The sequence below is a fragment of the Morus notabilis genome, unplaced genomic scaffold (genome assembly GCF_000414095.1).
Source record: "Morus notabilis unplaced genomic scaffold, ASM41409v2 Scaffold1285, whole genome shotgun sequence".
Classification (NCBI taxonomy): Eukaryota; Viridiplantae; Streptophyta; class Magnoliopsida; order Rosales; family Moraceae; genus Morus; species Morus notabilis.
The window spans coordinates 406,475-430,013 of NW_010362783.1; the positions used below are offsets into that span (position 1 = coordinate 406,475).

Genomic DNA, 23,539 nt, shown 5'->3' on the forward strand with positions numbered 1-23,539 from the left:
GGTTTAGAGATTTTCAAACCAAACTAAATCAATTAAGAGATGTAATCTAATCCAAACCAAACTAATTGTGATTAGTTTGGTTTGGTTTTTCTAATTAGTTTGAACTAATATTTTGTAACCTCTTCTCAAACTCCCTAAATCGTAACAAGTACTAATATTTTGTATGATAGATATTTCTTATAATAAAAATATCTCGGGTTATGATCATTTAACATTGAAATAAACATATTTTTTATATATCAATACGTTACACATCTACAAAATATATATAAATTGAATTGGTTTAGTTTGATTTGGTTTGTTAAAGGTTAAAACCACAAACCAAATCAATTTAATTGGTTTTTAAAAAAATTTAAAGCAAATCAAACCGATTATTAATTAGTTTGGTTTGGTTTTTTTTTTTTTTTGTTTAGTTTGGTTTGATAGGTTTGACTTTGAACGGTTTGTTGCACACCCTTAATAAAAATGAATATTTTATATTAAAAAAAGGATATTTTGAAAATAGTTTTTTTTCCTTCTGAAAACTTGAAAATAGTCTTTTGTTTAGTTATAGAAATAATGTTTTAACCCCTTAAAAAAGAACAATGTTTTTTTAACACAGCAGAGAAGTATATGAAATTTATTTAGATATAATTTGTCATAATTAATTACGAAAATATTATCTTAGCAATATAAATGCACGAATAAAATGAATACATAATCATATATACACCATATATAGAATAAGCTCAACTACTTATGGAATTATTAAAACAAAATAAAAACTACTTATGAACATTTTATTTTATGACTCGCCTTAAAATCTTTTACAGTTAAAAAATGTGTTTTACACGTCAGTAAACGAATGAAAGGGAGCATTTGCAAAAGAGATAACTTATTCTAGTCTAGCAACAAAGGGAACAAAATTAATAAAAATAAAACTAAAAATAAAAAGGATAAGGAAGTAAATAATATAATTAGTAAAGCGATTAATAAAATTATAGCATATTTTTTAAAAATAGTAAATCATAGCATAATGTGAAACTTTAAGTTTTAAACATTATTAAAAATCAAAAAATATCCATAAACCTCCTTTTCCACCTCACTCCTCCCCCTAAACATCTATTTTTAAAAAAGAAAAAGTAAATTGTAGCATATTTTTTAAAATAGGTAGATTATGGTCAAGTCCATCGTGCTCGGAACCGGTGATCAGCTCCAACGATCAGAGACCATTTTCTGACAATCTGTGACCATTTCTTGGCGATCGATTACCGTTTTTCAGTACATGTTTTTCGATGACCGTTTTAACACTGTATTTAATGGTAAATACCATATTTACCATTAAATATTGTTTAATCCATATGTTGCGATCTAGTCAGACGTGGTTCGTAGGTTCGTCAAGTCGTCATTGTCACTGCTAGGAGTGGACCCCATATGTGGCGATCTGCTCGGACATGATTTGCAACGCGTCCTAGATCGATCACCGTCATTGTCATCACCAAATCAGAGCAGAGGTTGCTAACAAGAAAGATGGGGGGGACGAGAGAGACCTCAACTTGCCATCGCCGTCCAGAGCAAAGTTTGTGACGAGAGAAAGGGGAGAGGAGATAGAAATGGGAGAGGCGGCTGAGGGGAAGGGTGTGAGGAAGAAAAGATAAAACTCTAAAAGAAAGAAAGGATAAATTTAGGAAAGAACATTTAATTTTAAATTGAAAATAAAAAACATGCTATAATTTATCACTATTTTTTTAAAAAAAATGCTATTTATTTTAAATATAGGTATCAAATATGCTATATATGCATTTTCCCAAAAAAAAAAAAAAAAAAAAAAAAAAAAACAGGAGAATGGTTTCGTGGACTTCCCCTTTTCAAGGAGTAACTTTTGGGATACTAATTCCATCGCTTTGACTTTATTTGATAATAGAGATAGAGGTTAGATTAGATTAATGTTAATCCACATGGTTTCCAACTTGTACGTTTCTTTTTCCCTTTTTGAGAATTTTTTTTTCTTTCAATTTTTATAAGAAAATATCAATTAGAAAAGCCTATAATAGACTTGTCCCTCCTCTTTTAATTTATTATATTCTTATTTTATATCAATTATCATATAAGTTTATAACCTTTGTATTAAATACAAATCAACGTGCTTCTAGCAATATATATATATATATATATATCATATAAATTAATGTGCTTATTAATTTTTTTTTATCAAAATGTATTATTGTAATAAACATTTCAAAAAACTGATGATAGTAATAATAATAATAATAAACATATAAGTGAAGTAAAACGAGTTCGTGCAAAGGTTTTTTTGAGTAAGACAGAGATCGACCGTTAAACGACAAGAGATAAAAGAGCTTGATTGCAAGGCAAAAAATAGTGGTGCTAATAACGTGATTCGTTGAATTTCAAATAGGCCCGATCGAGAGAAAGTCAAATTTTTTTTTTTTTTTTTAATGTTTTTTAAGAATGATGCCATCTTGTTAAAGTATATCAAATGCATTTGTCACAATGGTGTGCTAACCTTAAATTTTAACAATTATAAAAAAAAAAGTCAAATTTTAACATTTGAGTATGACGAAAAATACTCTAAAACAATAAATATGCTATAATTTATGACAAATTTGTCACGGCAGGCAAAGGATGGAAGTTAAACGATAAAAAGAAAGAAATATTTCCAATGTAATGTTAAAATAATATATTAAGTTTTAGTATTTCGGTAGAAAAATCACTTTCAAGTACAATGTTTTTTTTTTTTTTGCACTAAATTTTACATTTGACATATGTTAAATTTAATGGAAAATTTATCACCAAATATAACACGTCATATTTAGGCATTTTTTTAGAAGAGTCACATTTGGACATTTGATTGCTATCATGTTAAAGCACTTTCAACATTTTTATTTATAGATTATTTAAAATTAATTTTTTTTGGAATTCTAAAACTTAATAATTATGATAAAAATTAGATGTTGAAATAATATATTTTTAAAGGTAATGTTGAAATAAAATATCAAGTATGCCGTTTAGACTTTTGATAACAAAAATAACATTAGCATCGACACTTGAATTAAAGATGATGTTACATTTTGCTTTGGTCAATAGAAAAGAATAAACGAGATGAAAATGTAATATGAAAGATACTAGTCATTAAAAAAACACAGTAGATTGTTAATTCCCTTCATAATTTTATCAATTTCTTAAAGTTTTTTTTTTTTTTTTTTTTTTTTTTAAAAAAATTTTTTTCCTAAAACATAATTTTTTTTTTTTTTTTTTTTTTTTAGTAAAAAGTATTCTTCCATGAAACCAGCAAATCAACTGATACAAACGAAGAAAAAACAAAAACAAAAGCATATTTGTATTTTTTATCCTATAAACAAATCTTTTTCCTAAAAAGAAAAAAATAAAGCTGAAGAACATAAAAAAGTATGTCAATAAACTACTGCATTGATAATCATAGCAGCCAAGTTTTATAGTTGTTTAGTCCGTTAGTTTGAGTTTTTAATTTAAATTGAGATGTAATTTTATGTGAGAATTTTTTACTGTAATAAAAAAATTAAATGTGACTGTTTTTTAGAGTTTTTTACTGTAATAAAATTTAAATCAGTAAAATGAATGAGATCTTAAACAATCTACCTCGTTCACTTTGTGAATTTAAATTTTCAATTTAAATTAATTTATAATATTTTTAGAAAATTTTTACTGTAATAAAATAAAATTATATGTAATATTTTTTAAAAATTTTTTACTCTAAAAATTTAAAACTAAAAATTTAAATTTGAACTGTGCCTAAATGGCTCGTGTTACGGGAATCAATAATTGACGCGAACGGCGAAGCATTGAAAAGGTGTATAAATTGTCAAAGCCTACGAAAGGAGCAATAAAGTCAATTCAGTGATACGAAGTGGGGCCCAAGAGCAGCATTCCAGAGAAGAAAAAAAACCTCTATTAAACATATTCGTCGTTTTCAGGAAAAAAAAAAAATATATATATATATATATATATTGCTTTCTTTCTTTCCTTCTGTTTCAATTTCAAATTTCCAATTCTATCAAAGATGACGCATACTTAAATGTGTACTGGCATTGCATTTAGTTAAAATGTAATTTTATATGAAAATTTTTTATTATAATAAAAAATTTTAAATGTGATTATTTTTAAAAAAAATTTTATTAGTGTTAAAATTTTGGACGTTCATAATCGTTCAAAAAAATTGAACTTGTGCTCGTTGCCCGAGCTCACTCACCCAAGAAATTGAGTTGCCCGCCTGAACCTGAAGACAAATTTGAACGGACTTCGGGCAGGTCTTAGCTGCCTGAGCTCGTTCGAGCTGCCCAAATTTTTTATATATTTTATAACATATATAATATTATTTATTAAATATATTTTTATATAAATAATTATTAAGATATTTATTGTAAAAATTATAAAAAAAACTATAATTAAGATTAAAATTAACACAAATCAATTTAAAAAAAGAGAGATTGAGAGAGAATGTGAGAAATTTTGTGAAGGGAGTGAGGGTATTTATAGATAAATTTTTGGGTATCAATTTTTTATGTGAATTTTTGAATTCAACGGCTATTTTTACCTCGGCGGGTCAGGCATTTCGGGCAATGGTAAAAAAAAGAGCCGTTATTCTCGGGCTTTTTGGGCGGCAAGTCGGGCATAACGGTAAAAAAAGAGCCATTGAGCAGGCTCTTGGTCGGGCTTCAGGCATGAAGGTTGAATGGACGGCGGGCTTTGTCCAACTTCAATTTTTCGGGTTGCCCGAGCCCGACTTTCCTATATGGACGGGCGGACAACGGGGCCTGCTCGTCGAGTCTGAAAAAATTTAGGCTTCAGGCAGGCCCGCCGTCTAAAATTTTAACATTATTTTTTACTGTAACAAAACTTAAATTTTAAATTTAAATCGGTGAAATAAACGAAGAATTCGCATTCAATTTTCACCAAAACTTGACCTTTTTTTTTTTTCTTTGATTGATGACGAAATTATCAATCAAGACAGAAACAATTCAAACAAAAATTTTAATGCGCTAATTCAATGGGAATTAGAATACGTGTTTGATTTGGTTAAGGAGTAGGGACCACAACCGAAAAAGGCCGCCTTAAATTGAGAGGAGGGCATGAAAGGACAATCACCTAACCGTTAGGGGTGATTTTGGTAATTCACAAAAGTATTTTTTTTTTTAATTTTTAGTTTGGTTTTCGCTAACAGACGTGACGCTTCGTCGCGACGTCTATTACGTCCTTCAGGAAGACGTTAGCCACGTCACCAAAAGGCTTCTCTTTCGGAAGGAATCTCTATGCCAAGAGCGCGAGTACAGATGTTAGAACACTCGCTTTACCAGACACACACCTGTTCATTAGTCAATTTTAGGGAACGAATAGATAATGAATATTCCAGTGTGGCGCAGGTTCGTGAATACTAAATGCTTGTAGGAATAGTTATAACTACACTAATACAATTTTGACATAATTTACATTAAAAATGGGAGCTTCGTCATAATAAAAAATAAAGTTTAGTAGCTTTTTCAGCCGTCACATTTGAATTAAAAATTATTTATAAAATATATATTTTTTAATTTAATACAATTTTGACATGATTTACATTAAAAATTTGACACTACTCATAAATTAGACATATTAAAAAAATTCTTATTAAAAAAATGTATTTTTTATTAACATTCAAAATAATTTACATTAAAGCTCTAAGCTTAAAAAAAATATTACAAAAGATATTCATATATCAAACGTGACATAACGGGTATGTTTGGAACTCATTTTAAAATAATTTTTTTTTGTATGAAAATGAAAATGAAAATGTTTTCAATCTCTAACATAAATCATTTTTAAAAATGCGTTTGGTAGTTTTATTAAGAGATTGTTTTCAGTATAAAAAAAACTCATTAATGTCTCTCTTTCTCTCTCTCTGCTCGAGAGAGGAGAAAACGAAACAAAAAATGAAAAAGGACTAAAAGTCATTTTTCATTTCACACTAAACCAAAAAATCATTTTCATTTATTTTTTTGTCTTTATTACGCCAAACGCCGGTTTAGAAACGTTTTCATTTTTTCTTTCTCAAAAAATGTGAAAAATAAAAATAGGATCAATTCCAAACACGGCCAACATTACTACGCTTTCAATACTAAAATCAACCAAAATTCAAACTAAATCCAATTGATTTGAAATAGTTCAAAAGTATAAGGTATTTCGTTTAGTTTTCCGATTCGAATTTTTAATTCCAGTTTGCTACAGTAAGAAATCCTTACAAAAATTCACATTTAACTTTTTCCGTTACAGTAAAAAAATTCTTACAGAAAATTACATCTCAACTCAAATCGGAGAACTTAACGATAAAGAGTTGACAATTGAAAATATAGTATTTTCAGTAGTCATTTTTTTAGTGCTCTAGAGAAATTTGTTTTCATAATTTAAACGCCACGAATGATTACACTGAAGACTAAACGCAATGTAATAAAATGGTGATTTCATTAACGTTAATAATAATTTTTAAATGAGGTGTATATATAGAGATTGGATGGACAGAATTTGAGACAAGAAGTTTTGGACAGAGAATCCAAGTCCCTCTGGCTGAATAAACTTTTGAGTTAATTATGTATCTCTCTTATACAAGAGAAGAAAAAATGAATATCCACAAATTGTGATATTTGCACATAAATTTGTAAAATAACCTATAATAACATTTTTATCATTTATTAACCACCCATAATCATCTATATAAAAAGAATATAATAGACAGATTAATAATATTGTTAAATTAAAGACATATTCTAAATATGGAGTATAAAAATTTTCTTGTGTGATGGGCCTTTGTTAATTTAATGAAGTAGCTAAAAAGGTTGAATTTCTAGACGGATGCAACGCAATGGTGATAAGATCGGTCACAGCAGATCCCATCTCTTACTAAAAAGGTCGCTTGCGGTGGCAGGAGTCACAAGAGGCACGCTACGAATTAGCAACGTGTCGAGTAAAGAAGCAGACACAAAATGTCGACCATGTTAAGTAGAGTGGGGCCCATGAGGATCTCACCAATGGGACCCATTTTGGAGGAAAAACGGCAAGAGGCAACTTGAGCAATAAACAAACGATGTCCACGAAACTAAAGGAGGCTGCATCTTATTACATACACAATAAATAAGGGCCAAACCATTCCATTAATTCAAAGGATGACCACAGAATATATATATATATATATATATATATATATATATTTTTTTTTTTTTACTAATCACACCACTTAGGTCCTTTTTTTTTTTTCTCTAATCACCCCACTTCCATTGGCTTTTTTTTTTATTTAAAAAAATAAATTACACTACTTATATTAGGTTGTTATTCAATTGTATCTTCTCTTAATAGACACGGACAAACTTGAGATATTTTTAGAACAACGTAAGACAGTAAAATCTCTATAAATGAATATTGTCGGAACTAAAAACAATATTATTTTAAAGTGATTATTTATTTATCGATAAATGAATTATTTATTAATTTATTAGTAAATGAATAATTTATTGATTTATGAAAGTTTTTATGTTTTAATTACTTTCATACATGTACTTTTTCTTCTATTAAGATTCATGTGTGAGTTATAAATAACAAAAATAATGGTATGTGGTCAAAAATTAATATGTGTACATAGAGAATTGTAAAAGTTAACATGTTCATATGGAAAAAAATATATATTTTGCAGTGATGGAATCACCTGCTAATGAAGAGATTATTCAAGGGTTAATAGATACACCTTATAATGATGATCATGATTCAGATGACATTCGTGTTTTATCAAATATTTTTTTAAAAGAGGTGTTTCAAGCAATAATAACCTTAAATAACTACTTGCTACAACATGAAAAAAATATACCAGATGTAGTGCATTCTTTGCAAAAAATTAAAGACGAGGTTGAGTTTAATTTAGGTACAAAGAAAAAACAAATGACTTTAAATGTATATTTTGTAAAAGAGTTGAATTGAGAAAATAGAAGTTGTCAAGAAAAAAACTCTTTAATATTATGAATTATATATATTTTTGTCAATCATTAATTTATATTTTCGTTGGGCCCCAAAAATTTGAAAAAAAAATTATTATCTTATACATTTAGCGATATTATTAATTTAATACATTAATTTGAGTCGGATCATAAGTTTTTATTATTTAAACGAGATTATTAATTTATCACAAGTTCATTTATCGAGATTTTACTGTACGCGGTACACACAGGAAGGCTTGGAATTTGCTAAATGGTGTGTCCAATTTAGGCTGCTCCGATTGATTTCTTGTTTAAGCAGTTGGTGAATTGGTATTGATTTGAACGTAAAAGGGCTATGTTTCAATCGTCCAGATCCAAAAAAAAAAAGACGACAATTAAGGGCATGTTCTTTTGACATTTTTAAGTTATGTAATTTGAGTGTAGATTTTGAGTTGAGTTTGAGTGATAACGTGAGTTGAAGTTGTAACTTGAGTTTGTATTTGGTTGTGTACATTTGAGTTATGGTTTGAGATAATAATCTTTTTGAGTTTGTGTTTGAGTAAGTCAAAACTTGAATTTATATTTAGATAGTATTTTAATAAAAACTCAATGCTGATGAAAAATTTTAATAGGGTATATGGGTCTGGTTTTATTCGTCTTTTCGTTGTCAACGCATAGAAAAAAAATCATCTCAATCAGAATTAAAACAAAAAAGTTATAGCATTTTTAAGAATAGAAAAAATATTGTTCATTAATTTGAGTTCGAGTTTCTGAACTCGAGTTGAAGGGGAAACTTGAACTCGAGGTTTAGTCCCAAACTCAAGTTCAAATTCGAGTTCAAACTTAAAAGAACGTGAACTTGAATAAAGTTGTAACTCGAGTTATTTTTTATTTTTATTTTTTTCACTCAAAAACAGAGTTGTCAAACATGCCCTAAATGTTATCTGCAAAAAAACTATCATCAATATGAGAAAGTGGAAAAGTCGCTCTTCCTTAATGTTGGACATTAAAACTTCAAGAGAAATAAGAATGTCACAATGCTCAACATATACACCATGCCTATTCAATGTACCAAACTAGCACACAGACCATGCAATGCAAGCAATAAGAAATCGTGCAACAAAAGCATAACAGGCCTAATTTTGTAACTATGGACAATTTAGGATAAATAATAGAGAAAAAATATACTAAAATTGTCTTTTACTTGTGTACTTCAGAATCTCAAATTTTTTGAACGAATGACATTCAGAATTTTAAATCTCATAATAAAAAATCTTTTTTAATAAAAAAAGACATATAATCTCTGTTATGATCAAAATCAGCACCACGATTATCACCCTACACGTGGATAATATTTGGAGAAAAATGTCAACTCAAATCGATTGAAATCAACTGGAGACCAGATCGACTCGAGATGACTCGAGAAGACTGACGATCAAAAGAATGTAGGGACTACCATCGATATTTAAGAAAAGAAGATTTCTTGGAGGCCATGAAGATTATCTCAGTCAAATCTTACATTAAAGACACGAATATGATCAATATATATGAGAAAATATATAATATGGAAAGAAGGAAAGGGAAAGTCAACTAAGGAAAAGGGAAACTATCAAACCTAAGAGAAAATGAAATAAGAATACCTTATCTTATAAATAGGGGATGGAGATCACGAATTAGGATATCTTTGAACTCTCACATCACATCCAGACTCACTTTCTAGATTCTCTTTCTAAAACCCCTCCTTCTTTTTCTCTCCTTATTCTCCATTCTCAATTGTAATTGTACTTTTTACAAGAGATAGTGAAACCCCCGGAGTCCTACAGTCGACGTACCCTGCATTATCAGGAGAACCACTATAAAGTCATGTGTTCCTTTATTTTTCCGCATTTTACGTTCTCGTTCTAGTGCTCTATTGACTCAAATCGACCCGAATTAACTCACTAATGCGATTGACACTCGGGAGCGGCCAATGACCCTCTAAACAAATTTAATTATAGAATCCGACCTCTATAATCTAAATCATCTTATGACTTAAACAAGTCCTCAAAAAAAGAATTCACAAATTTAGAAAAAGAAGACGAAAAAATATAAGCAATGAAAAAGAAGAAGGAGAAGTCATCTTCCCCAAAAATTCATAACAAAGGAACAAAAAAAAAGTCATCATCGGAGGAGGAATTTGAAGATCCGAGAAGAATATGAGAAAATTGTCCAAAAAATAGAAGAGAGACTAAACCCTAACAAAGCGGAAGAATTTGGGAGATCACAAAAGAGAGACTTGCCCAAGTGAATGAAGAAGAAATTTGAGATCGTAGAATTTAGGAGAGACAAGAGACTTTGTAATCTCGTGCTTACCATTAGACGACTTCGTGTTACATCTAATGGTTTTATAAATTTGTATTAGTATGAATAGTAGTTACTCTAATAAAGTGATGATCGAATATGAGGTAAATATAATTAGGAAGGTAAAACAAAACTTGTCTTTAAACCTATTATGGATACCATAAAGGATGATACACATTATAATATGTCATTGACGAGAGCTATTTGGAGTTTTAGACAAATAATTATGTAGATTAAGAGTGCAACACTATAATTTATCGGCATTTTTAAAAAAATACTATACATTCAAATACATGTAGCAAAACTATTATTTCATGTATTTTTTCTATAATGTAAAATAGTAACAAAGATACAAAACCTGGCCTGTCTTGTGGGCCATAAACCTAGGCTTAACCCCGCCCGAAGATTTGAGATGGATCAGATTGAAGACCGATAGGTTTAGCTGACCCATATTTACTCCTCTTATGGGCGAATAAACTAGGGAAATAAGAATGACTAAAAAGGCAACAGAAATAAATAGAAATAAATAGGTTAAGGTTTATAATTAGTTATTAAATAGGCCTAATAGGTGTAAATCAGAATTTACATTAAATTAATATTCTAAAAATGCCTCTACTTAAAAAGGAAAATAAAATCTTAAAATTTACATTGGCTCTCTCTTCACGCTATCTCTATCTCTTATCTTTCTACACTGTAAATCCTGAAAATACGAATAAATATAATATGCGTTCTGATAGTAAATTCTAAATTTATCATGTAAATCCATGATTTACGAAAGAATAAAAAATGTGTTCTGATGGTACGTAAATATAGGATTTATGAAGAACACAATCTATGATGATAAATTCTGGATTTACGAGCAGAACTACAAAATGTTTATCTTATATTAGTTAAGTAAATATAAACAAGTTATAGTAAATCCTAGATTTACACTTTGAATGTAAAATTTACTAATAAACACAACATGTATTCTGATTGTAAATCTTATATTTGCTTGTAAATCTTGAATTTACGAATGAAATAAATTGTGTTTTGATGGTAATTTCAGGATTTATGAATCACACAATATTTATTTTAATGGTAATTCGATGATTTACGAAATAAGAAAAATTGTGTTCTAATGGTAAATTCTAAATTTACATTATAAATCTAAAATTTATAAATAACACAATCTGTGTTCTGATAGTCACGATAATGAAAATTGTGTTTTGATGGTGAATTCTTAATTTAAAGTAATTTACAAAGAAACACAATTTTTGTTATTTTGTAAATCTTAAATTTATACGGTAGAAAGGACAATGACAATGAGAGAGATACAAGCAAATTCACGGACGACAGATAGAGAAATAAGAGGAAAAAAGATCTAAAGAAAAAAGATGAAAACAGGTAAAATTAAAAAATAAAAGATTCAAAACGTAAAAATACATACAAATTTTTATACATTAGTAAATTGGTTATTTATTAATATAAAATTTGAATGTAGGCTTATTTTCTAGTATTTAGGACATTCTTAGGCTAAAATATCGATAGGTTTAATTTTTTGTCTATTAAATTTACATAAAATCACGTAAAAATAAAAAAATACATAAATTTAATGGTTAAAAAAATTTGATCTCTAGAGACTCTTCTTATTTTCTAAGATTTCTTAGTATATTAGATTGGGCCTGTTTATTTTGCTGATTTAATTTTTTAATTCGAATTGAGATGCGACTTTATACGAGAGTTTTGTATTATAATAAAAAAATTAAATATGATTATGAGAATATTTTACTATAATAAAATTTAAATTTTAAACTTAAATCGATAAAATAAACGGGATTACAAGTTCCTAAATTTTCGGCCCGGTTGATAATTTAGCCCACAAACACAAACATATACATTGCAACTTAAGACCCGGTGGATTCTCGTTTCGCAATAAGTTCCCCACCACCAAAACAGTAAAATATCACAGCCAGAGCCAGCTAATATCTCGACGACGTCCCTCTTCTCTCCTCTTCTTCCACCAATCAATGATTTTATAGAAATCCGCCGTCTTCTTCTTTCTCTGCATCTGCCGTGGCGCAGAGTTAGGGTTAGGGCTTGTAACTCATAATAATCCCTTCCATGGAAGCTTCGTCTTCATCCTCTTCCAACTCCAATTTCTTCAAGTACTGCTACTGCTCCTTGTTCAAGCTCCCTTGTCGCTGTTTCTGCTGCTGTTACTGCTGTTCTCAACCCTAATTCCGCACTTTTATTCACCTATTTATATACATACATACATACATATATATATATATATATATATATATATATATATATAATCACCGTCGTCGCAGTCTGGTTAGGGTTGGATTTTTGATCCTCGCCATGGACTTGTCCCACCCTCGGTCGACCCTATCGCTAGGGTTTTCATCGCAAGCGTCGCCGCCGACAAAAACGCAAATCGCCGATGATTCTATCTTTCTTCAGCTGGACTCGAGCCTGCGCGACCACTACTCGGTTACGCCAGTGCCGCTTCAGTTGTTGGAGCCGCAGGCGGAGCATGGTATGAGGACGGAGAATGGAAATTCGGAGAGGACTGAACCCGTCGATAACGACGAGGATGATAGGGAGGTCGAGGAGTTTAGGATTTTGGGGCACTCCATGTGCTTGAAGCGGAGAAGGGACAGCGAATCGTCGTCTTCGTCGTGTACCACCGGTTTTCCTAAGCGGGTCTCCTTTGGGCCTGATCTTGAGGCGAGGAACGCTGCGGTTCGGATGTGGGGCAACCAGCCGCTGGAGGTTGCCGATCGTGACGTGTTTGAGATCATGGAGAAGGAGAAGAAGAGGCAATTTAAGGGAATTGAGCTCATTGCCTCGGAGAATTTTGTATGTAAGGCTGTTATGCAAGCCCTCGGAAGCCATTTGACCAATAAGTACTCGGAGGGAATGCCTGGCGCTCGGTATTACGGCGGGAATCAGTACATTGATGAGATTGAAACCCTCTGTTGGGAGCGTGCATTGGCTGCGTTCAATCTTGATTCGGAAAATTGGGGAGTGAATGTTCAACCTTACTCGTGTACCTCGGCAAATTTTGCAGTGTACACGGGGTTGCTGTTGCCTGGTGATCGTATCATGGGTTTGGATACGCCATCAGGAGGGAACACCAGCCATGGATACTATACTCCGAATGGGAGGAAGGTTTCTGGGGCTTCGATTTTCTTTGAGAGTTTGCCTTATAAGGTGAACCCTTTAACCGGTCTTATTGACTATGACAAGCTTGAGGAGAGGGCACTTGATTTTCGTCCGAAGATTCTTATTTGTGGTGGGAGCTCTTATCCCCGCGAATGGGATTATGCGAGGTTTAGGATTATTGCCGACAAGTGCGGAGCAGTTCTAATGTGTGATATGGCTCAAATCAGTGGTTTTGTTGCAGCCAAGGTGTGGATTTTGCTAGTCTTTTGACTCTTCATGATATGAAATTTCTTGTATAGTCATCCTATTGCTTTGAGAGTTTAAACCTGATATTTGATTCTATGCACCACAGATTTTGCTAGGCAATTACAATGGCGGTGTCTATGATTTTTGCTAATGGCAGTGTCTGTGTTATTGCATTTTAAAAACTAATGGAAAACTAATGGCATTTGGCTCCATGTTAGTTATAGAAGAGGAGTATTGGTGAAATAGTTAATATTCAGTATCATAGGGATTCTCTCTTCATTTTTGTTGTGGGTCCCTCTTTTAATTTCTAGTCTATTTGCCTCAAAAGTATTGCTCTGATTAAAAATTTAATAGCTACTAACAATGTCTGGGATATAGTGCACATCACGTGGAAAACAAAGCATTTTTCAAGATCAAGATATCAAAAAAACGATATTCTTTTACGTGTTATTGGTTTATAAGTTATATGACAGAGGGTTAAGTTGATTTGTTTGTAGGGGAGAATTGTATTTTAAGTGGTGTATATCGACTAAATGTGTATTGGAGGAGTTATTTATGTGTCACCCTAGAATCTAGATGAGTTATGGCGTTTTGCGTATTGACCTAGTTGATATAGCCTGTTGTATAGTTAGCACCGTAGCAGTGTATTGCTTCTCATACATAAAATAAATATTTTCTGTATGGTATTAACACAAATATAAAAAAGATGATCAACTCCATTGCAGCTAAAACACTTATTTTCTCCTGCTCTTAAGATCAATTGACATTGGTATTTGTGTGCATGTGCTGGAAGTATATGATCTACCTTGTATTAACTGGTAGTTTTCTGATCATCTTACTCGTCCGTGATTTTTAGATTGCAGTAGGGAATTTTATCAATAGGTTGTGTGATGCATGTTACGGTGTTTAATTGGGTTTGATTGGATGTCTGTGGAAGAATAAACTTGTAGCATTTTGCTATCATTTCTGTTTGCCTGATTTGTTTTATGGTGTTACCGTGCTAGTTAATATTGTGAAAAAACTGAATTTTCTCATGCTTTTAAGTTTTCATTATACAATTTAGTTTGGAAATTTGAAGTCCACTGCTGTAAGCTAGCCAGCTAGCAAAGTTCCTGCTTTCCAATTTAATGTTTTCTTAGTAACTTTTGATCTGCTTCGTAATAGGCATGTGACAATCCTTTTGATTACTGTGACATTGTTACTTCAACTACTCATAAAAGTCTTCGAGGTCCCAGAGGAGGCATAATTTTTTACAGGAAGGGGGCTAAGCCAAGGAAAAGGGGGGCAGTTTTAGGAGATGAAAGTGAAAACTATGACTTTGAGGAGAAGATAAATTTTGCTGTTTTTCCAGCTTTGCAAGGTGGACCACACAATAACCACATTGCTGCTCTTGCCATTGCTCTAAAACAAGTGGCTACTCCTGTGTACAAGGCATATATGCACCAGGTGAAGAAAAATGCCCAGGCACTAGCTTCTGCTTTGTTGAGAAGAAAATGCCGGCTGGTGACTGGAGGAACAGACAACCATTTGCTACTCTGGGACCTTAGGCCTTTAGGATTAACAGGTACAATATTATCTTTATTGCATGTTTTACGTATTTCCTTTACATTTTTAATATAAAAAATCAGCTATCTTCATTCTGTTCCAATTTGTGCACTTCCTGGAAATGCTGTGACTTTTGTTTCCTGGTTTTTCTCGGGTCAGTTTCTTTTAGATTTTGAATGTGTCTGGGAAACTTGCGGCACATTGTTTGGTTGTAATGATGGTTGAATAGATTTTTGTTTCTTTGATTTGAGAATGGGGATTTCTTTTAGGGTTAATAGCTCTAGAGGTCCCTAAACGTTTTAAGTTTGTGACAAATTAGTCCTGAAACTAATTTTATGAGCTAAAATCTCCTTGAATTTGAAAAAAGTAGCAAGTCTATGTATTCCGTCATCTCGGCGTTAAAACGTCATGGGTTCCATCACATGCAATGCACGTGGGTAGATGTTGGGGTAAAAATGGCATAACTTCTTCCCAGAATTGGGGCCCGCCTTTGAGGAGGATTTAGTGCTTAGGGCAGAGAAATTTGGGGGAAGAAGAGGGCAAAAATTGCAGAAGCAACAGGGCTATGGTCTCTGTAGGTGTAGATTTTGTGATTATGTGGAGCTATGCTCAAGGAGCACCTCATGGGCTGATGCGAACTCTGGGAATGCTTCTCTAGCTGATGAAATCGTCAAGCAAGGAAGTTTCTTTTTTTTTTTTTTTCTTTTCTTTTTCTGGGTTTAGACAAATAATTATAGACTTGAGAGATGAGATTGAAGAACACCTTCATCTCTGCTACACAAGGAGAAGGAAGAATCGGTGGAACTAGAACTGAAGAAATTAAAGGTCTTGGTTCTTGGGAGAGAATGGGTTTTTGCTTTTGTTGTTTGTTGATTTGTCTTTTATGCGGTGGGAAGAAAATATAAGTGCTTGGAGAGTTTATGGTCTCATTCAGTTCGCCGATTCGTGTTTTCAATTCGAGTTGAGATGTGAGTTTATGTGAGAGCTTTTAACTGTAGCAGAAAAAGTTATATGTGACTTTTTGTGAGAGTTTTTAACTGTAGTAAAATTAGAATTGAAAACTCGATTCAGCAAAATGAACGAGGCAAAATGGACTAAACAATCTTTTTCTTGATTTTTCTTTTTGATTTTGATACTTGGGCGTTTGTAGTGTTTGCCTCCCGAGTTAGATTGAACATTGGGGTTCCTTGTGTGTGTGTTTTTTGAAGTTTGGAATAATCTGAATTTCCTCTTATTAATTGAATGGACCGGAAGGGTATTTATACAAAAGCAAAAGATAAGATCTTATCCTAAGAGACCTCCTAGATATTAGGAACTACTTTACACATTTATAGGGATTAGCTTACAACAGATCCTTAGCTATTATCCCACGATTCTAGGAGCCTATCACTTATCTAATACTCGGCTAGTTTGAATTTCAACACTCCCCCTCAAACTAGGCGGTATATACTCATTAGACCTAGCTTAGAGCTCAGTTCTGTGAAGTTGGGCCTGAAGAGGGACTTTGTAAGAATGTCTGCAACTTGATGTTATGATGGAACATGACTCAGTGATATGATATTGCCTTCTATTTTCTCACTGATGAAGTGTCTGTCAATCTCCACGTGTTTCATCCTGTCATGGTGGACGGGATTCTTGGCAATTGCTATGGCTGATTGGTTGTCACACATCATCTGGATTGGTCCTGAGATGGCAATTTTGAGTTCATCCAGTAGTCGTTTTAGCCATATTCCCTCGCAAATGCCCTGGGCTAAAGCCCTAAACTCTGCCTCGGCACTGCTGCGGGCTACCACTGGCTGCTTCTTGCTGCGCCATGTGACCAAATTTCCCCAGACGTAGGAGCAATACCCTAAAGTGGACTTTCGGTCGCTTGGAGACCCTGCCCAATCTGCATCTGTGTAGATTTCTAAGAGCCGATTGGCTGTCTTCTTGAATAATAGTCCCTTCCCTGGATCCCTTTTAAGGAACCTGAGAATGCGAGTTACTGCCTCCATATGATCTTCGGATGGATTGTTTAGGAATTGACTGACACGGCTTACGGCAAAGCTTATGTCCGGGCGTGTGTGAGTGAGGTAGATTAGTCTTCCTACCAAGCGTTGATACTGCCCTGTATCCACTGATTTTTCTTCAGTCCGAGGTTTTAATTTCGTGTTGGGATCCATGGGGGTTTCAGCTGGTCGGCATCCACTCATGCCGGTTTCTTGTAGTAGATCTAGCACATACTTGCGTTGAGAGACTGAAATCCCTTTGCTTGATCTTGCTACCTCCATTCCCAGGAAATATCTTAGGAGTCCCAAGTCCTTGATTTCAAATTCTTTGGAAAGGAGGGCCTTGAGTCTCCGTATTTCTTCTTCATGATTCCCTGTGAGTACTATGTCATCGACATACACGATTGGATTATTACCTTGTTGCCGGTATAGTGTTTGATGAAAAAAGTGTGGTCGGCCTGAGATTGAGTGTAGCCATCAAGTTTTAGTACTTTTGTGAATCTGTCGAACCATACTCGGGGCGATTGTTTAAGCCCATACAGTGACTTTCTGAGCTTGCATACCTTTCCCTTTGTGTGATCATCCTCGAACCCAGGAGGGATATCCATATACACTTCTTCGACTAGATCTCCATTCAGGAATGCGTTTTTCACATCTAATTGGAGCAGTGGCCAATCTTGGTTTACGGCAATAGATAGTAGAACACGTACCGTATTGAATTTGGCTACAGGTGCAAATGTCTCCTGATAGTCAATTCCGTATGACTGTGTGAATCCTTTTGCCACTAATCGTGCCTTGAATCTGTCTATTCTTCCGTCTGCCTTTTGTTTGACTGAAAAAATCCATTTGCATCCAACCGTATGCTTTCCCGGCGGTAAAGGTGTTAGACTCCATGTTCCATTCTTTTCAAGTGCACTGTACTCTTCCAAGGTTGCCGCTCGCCATTCCGGGACTTGTAGGGCTTCTTGAACTGTTGTTGGGATCTGAATTTTGTCGAGAGCTGTCACAAATGCCCTGAACTTTTGGGACAGGTTTGCATAGGTCAGGTGATTACAGATGGGATGCTTAGTGCATGACCGGACTCCTTTTCTCTGAGCAATGGGCAGCTCTAAGTCTGAGTGTTGTTCCGCGGGCTTCTCTGTATATTCACCGTCAATTTGCATACTAAGATCCACTTTACCTTGTGTTGTCTCAGAATTTCTTGAACTCGGGATTGGGTCATGATGTTGCTGACCTTGTTCAGGCAAGTGCTTTCTTCGGATAAATACTTTTATGGCATCATTAGGAAGAGTGAGATGATTGGGATATGGAATTGAATTGGCTGAAGATGGACTTGGTGGAGGAGACATGTTTGGCCGAGGAGGAGGTGGACTTGGCCGAGAGCTTTCTGGACTTGATGAGGATATGTTCGGATCAGGTAGGCCAGAGAGAGTGGGAGAAAGTGAGCCATAGTCAATGAGGGAAGTCCAGTCCCAATTTTGTGGTTCATGTGTGCTAATCTCCCCCTGAAGCTCGAAATTGGAGAAGTAAGGTTTGTTTTCAAAGAAGGTGATGTCCATCATATGATAGAATTTGTTTGTGGTAGGTGAAAAACATTTGTGTCCCTTTTTGTTTGATGAATACCCCATGAAGATGCACTTGAGTGCTCTTTCATCAAGTTTACTACGATTATGAGAATGAATATGAATGAATGCAGTCCATCCAAAAATTTTGAGGGGAACTTGTGTGATCAAATGTGATTTTGGGTAGCACTTTAGGAGAGTTTCCAATGGGGTTTTGAATGTGAGTATACGTGAGGGCATCCTATTTATGAATAGGTGGCAGTGAGGACTGCTTTACCCCTGAATTTTTTGGGAACATTGGATTGAAATAGTTAGGATCGGGCCACCTCTAGGATATGTCGATTTTTGCGTTCAGCCACCCCATTTTGTTGTGGGGTATCTACGCATGAACTTTGATGAACAATGCCATAGGATGTGAGGTAGGGACCAAGGATGGAATTGAAGAAATCCCGGGCATTATCTGTTTTGAAGATTTGGATGTTTGTTTGAAATTGTGTTTGGATCATCTTATGGAAGTTTTTGAATATTTGGCTGGTTTCTGACTTGTCTTTCATGAGGAATGTCCAACTTATACGGGTATGATCATCTATTAATAGTAGAAACCATCTTGCTCCGGTGATATTTGGAATTTTGTTTGGCCCCCAAATATCACCGTGGATGAGGGAGAATGGATGAGTTGGTTTGTATGGACGGGGTGAGTAAGTGCTTCGGGTGTGTTTAGATAACTGGCAAATATCACATTGAAGAAACTTGGGATTTTTATTGATGAATAATGATGGAAACAAGTGTTTCAAGTACATGAAATTTGGATGACCTAACCTATAGTGCCACATTAAGATTGCACTATCTTTATTTGTGTGACTCATGGATTCTAGACTATTGGTAGACCAACATTGTGGGCTGACATCTGTTTTATTGGCCTGGGAGCAAACTGAGGTGGTGGCTGAGTTGAGAAGGTACAAGCCTGCACATAGGTCAGCACTGCCAATCATCTTCCCCGAACTCAAGTCCTGAAAAACACAAGATTTAGCAAAAAACTTAGTCTCGCAGTTGAGTTCATTAGTCAATTTGCTCACAGAGATTAGGTTACAGTCTAAGTCCAGCCACTTGTGAACGTGTACCATTGGCTATTCGGACTGTTTGATAGTCCTGACATGGAATATAACTTGTAAATAGCATTCTATCACCTGTCATGTGGTCGGAGGCTCCTGAGTCGACTATCCACGGTGACGGTGACTTGGCTACATGGAGTGCGAGATTCCTTGTGCCCTGTGATGACCCTTCTGCCGAGATTTGTGCCTGGTTGATCAGCTGTTGCAGTGTTTCCAGTTGGTCTTTAGTGAAGGGAACCTGGCTTTGAGACCTTGCGGATTCTGCTGTGGCAATATTTCCACGGCTGTCACGATCTCCAGAGTTACGACTTGGCTTCCAATCGGAGGGTTTTCCGTGTAGCTTCCAACATGTTTCTTTCGTGTGGCCTGGCTTCTTGCAGTGGTCACACCAAGGGCGTCATCGACAAGAGTTCTGTGGTATCCCGCGAATAGCAAGAGCGGCTGGCTCTAACGAAGACTGATTCTCTCGGGTTGCCGCAAGGGCTGATCCATCAGGGATTGAATCGGATCGTCCCATCATAATTCGCTTGCGGCTTTCCTCCCGACGTACCTCAAAAAACACTTCATGAAGACTTGGAATAGGTTTGGTGCCTAAAATTTGTCCGCGTACTTCATCAAGAGATTTGTCCAGCCCCATTAGAAATTTGAAGATGCGTTTCCTCTCTTCTATTTTCTTGAAGTATTTGCTGTCATCCGAGCACTTCCTCTCGTGAGTTTCGAATAAATCCAGCTGCTGCCAATACCGCGTCAAAGTGGTGAAGTAGGTGGTTACTGGTTGATCTCCTTGTCGTAGGTCCTGGAGGATACTCTCCACATGGAAAAGTTCAGCAGTATTTTCACTGCTAGAGAAGGTGTCACGGACTGCATCCCAGATTTCATTGGCTGTCCTGTAGAGAAGGATATACTGACCTATTTCTGTCGTCATTGAACTGATTAGCCAAGACATGACCATATTATTTTCTGCTCTCCATGTCCTAAATTTAGGATCACTGGTGCCTGGTTGGACAGCGGCACCGGCGATATAGTCATCACGGCTTCGTCCACTAATGAATATCATCATGGTCTGAGACCATTGAAGATAGTTGTGTCCATTAAGTTTGTGGCTGGGGAAGGGGGGAAGATTATGGTCATTTGTGGTCTGGGGGTTGGAAGAAACATTCTGAGAGACAGAGGATGAGGAGTCTCCGGAGGTTTGGTCGGATTCGGCCATGTTGAGGGTTGGCTAGAGATGACGGCTAGGAAATTAGGGTTTTGAGAACCTAGGGCTCTGATACCATGAAGTTTGGAATAATCTGAATTTCCTATTATTAATTGAATGGACCGGAAGGGTATTTATACAAAAGCAAAAGATAAGATCTTATCCTAAGAGACCTCCTAGATATTAGGAACTACTTTACACATTTATAGGGATTAGCTTACAACAGATCCTTAGCTATTATCCCACGATTCTAGGAGCATATCACTTATCTAATACTCGGCTAGTTTGAATTTCAACTGTTCATATCCATACGAAATGAACACAAGAAATAGCATAAATAAACCTTCATTATGGTTAATTTGGTAAATCAATCATTCTGTCCACTCACATGTTTGCAGGTGACTGAAACGTTAGTTTTTAACAGCGAGATGACGGAATAACCAGACTGCTCACCTTTTTTTTTTAAATTTTTAAAATTTTTAATTTAGGGAGATTTTATCTCATAAAATTAGTTTGAGGACTAATTTGTCACAAACTTAAAAATTTTGGGACCTCTAGAGCTATTAACCTTTCTTTAAGTAGGTGAACTTTTTTTATATGCTGCTAGTATAAACAAAACAAGAGCTACCTTTTTAGAGCCGCTTATAGGTACCATTATCAAAGGGGGCACTGTTTAGGCATCTGATTTTGTATTCTAAGGCCAGAAAACTTTTTCTGGCTGCCACGTACCTTGGTAGGCTAATTATGGTATTAAAGATTAAACTAGGGTGTTATTTTAGCTTTAGGAGTTTGGGGTAACACAAATTTTATGAAAAATCATCTCAAAAAACTCATCGTAATTGTTAAACATGTTGTATGTGATTTATGATCTACAGCTCTGTAACTTTTTAAAATTCAATCTGGAGACTAAAATTAAAAGAATGCATTTCAGCTCATTATTAAACAATAGAAAGCTTTTTACTCTATCTGTTTGCCGACTAATGTGTTGGCCTTGTTTGCTATTGAAAGTTCATCAATTTTTGGTTGTCCGAAGTCCGAACACTGTAGGAGATATGTCTTGGTTAAAATTTTATGAGAAAGGCTTACCTTGTGGTTGATTTATGAGTTTTAACTGAGCGCGTATGCAGCTTAGGTGTTTCATAGTTATGCATACACTAGGAAATCATTTATGGTGGAATAGTTAATTTCATAATAGTTGTTGGGCCATTAATCTAAGCAACATAAAGTTTTGCCACTGACAAGTGCAATAAAAAAAATCTAGATTAGAAGAATGCTCCCTCGTACCATGGAAAAAGGATAATTCCCATTCGGGCCCCCTAAACTTTGGGGTCGTTCCCACTTTGCCCCCTCAACTTTAAAAATTCTTACCTTAGTATTCTAAACTTTGGATTTCTTTCACTTTACCCCCCTCTGTTTTATTTTCCATCAAAAGCAAACGGAAAAATGTGATTTTATCCTCATAGAAGCACCCACATAAGGGCACATGGTGTTTTTCCATTTGCTTTTGACGGAAAATGAAACAAAATGGTGAAGTGAGAGGAATCCAAAATTTAGAGTAGTAAGGTGAATTTTTAAAGTTGAGGGGGCAAGGGAAGCGACACAAAGTTCAGGGGGCACTGATGGGAATTATCCTTGAAAAAGGAACGATAAGAATATGGTGATTCAGCTCCCCATTATACATTTCAGCGGCCCTCAGTCTTTCCACCAACTTCAATACAATTGCTTGTGGAAATAAATTCTTAAACAGAGCCTCAAATGGCTCACATAATTCGTGTTGGAGAAATACAAAAAGAGCAGAAGTTTGTATCATTCATCAGTGAATGGAAGAGAAAAAAGGCTTCCAGATTGTCTTTATGAAACAACAGTTAGTGTCTCTGATTTGGTTTTTCTGTATGTTTTCCACAGTACGCAAGTCTCCCAAGCTGAATTCTGTGCAGCTTAGTTTTGGTTTCAATTGTTAATTCACCTTCTGAGACCCATGTAAAGATTGTAATGCTTGTCCCTTGAAAAATGTCTTTCCGTCTGCTCAGTTCAATGCATTGCACGTATTGTTATGTACAGCCTGCTGACATAAAAAATCCGGGAACTCCATATGTCCCATCCAGGTTTTGTGATCTCTTAAAAGATGCCCATCCCAAGATATTTGCTCTTGAACACGGCAACCAATCCGGTTGCCTTTATTTGGCTACATTGGTTTTGATCTTTTCCATTTTTTAACATTTTTTTTTAATTTAAATGAAATCATTTTCTCTTGTTTTGTTCTTGTTGACAATTTCTTGTTCTCGGCTTCACACCTACTTGTTTCATTTTATTCTCTTAATTAACTGAGTATTTCTTATATATATTTTTCATTCTTTTAATTAACTGAGCATTTCTTATAATATATATATATATATATATATATGTTCTTATAATCTTATAA

General features: G+C 34.4%; 1 protein-coding gene across 1 annotated transcript in view; it reads left to right on the plus strand.

Annotated features, from left to right (window-relative positions):
• Positions 1 to 12,233: 12,233 nt before the first annotated feature.
• The window catches only part of LOC21399759 (serine hydroxymethyltransferase 7), a 14,058-nt gene continuing 2,752 nt past the window's right edge, over positions 12,234 to 23,539 (plus strand). Inside the window, exons 1-2 of the mRNA XM_010102855.2 lie at positions 12,234 to 13,712; positions 14,877 to 15,276. Of these exons, the coding sequence (XP_010101157.1) occupies positions 12,660 to 13,712; positions 14,877 to 15,276 (1,453 nt within the window). The 5' untranslated portion in view covers positions 12,234 to 12,659. The remainder of the gene's footprint in view (positions 13,713 to 14,876; positions 15,277 to 23,539) is intronic.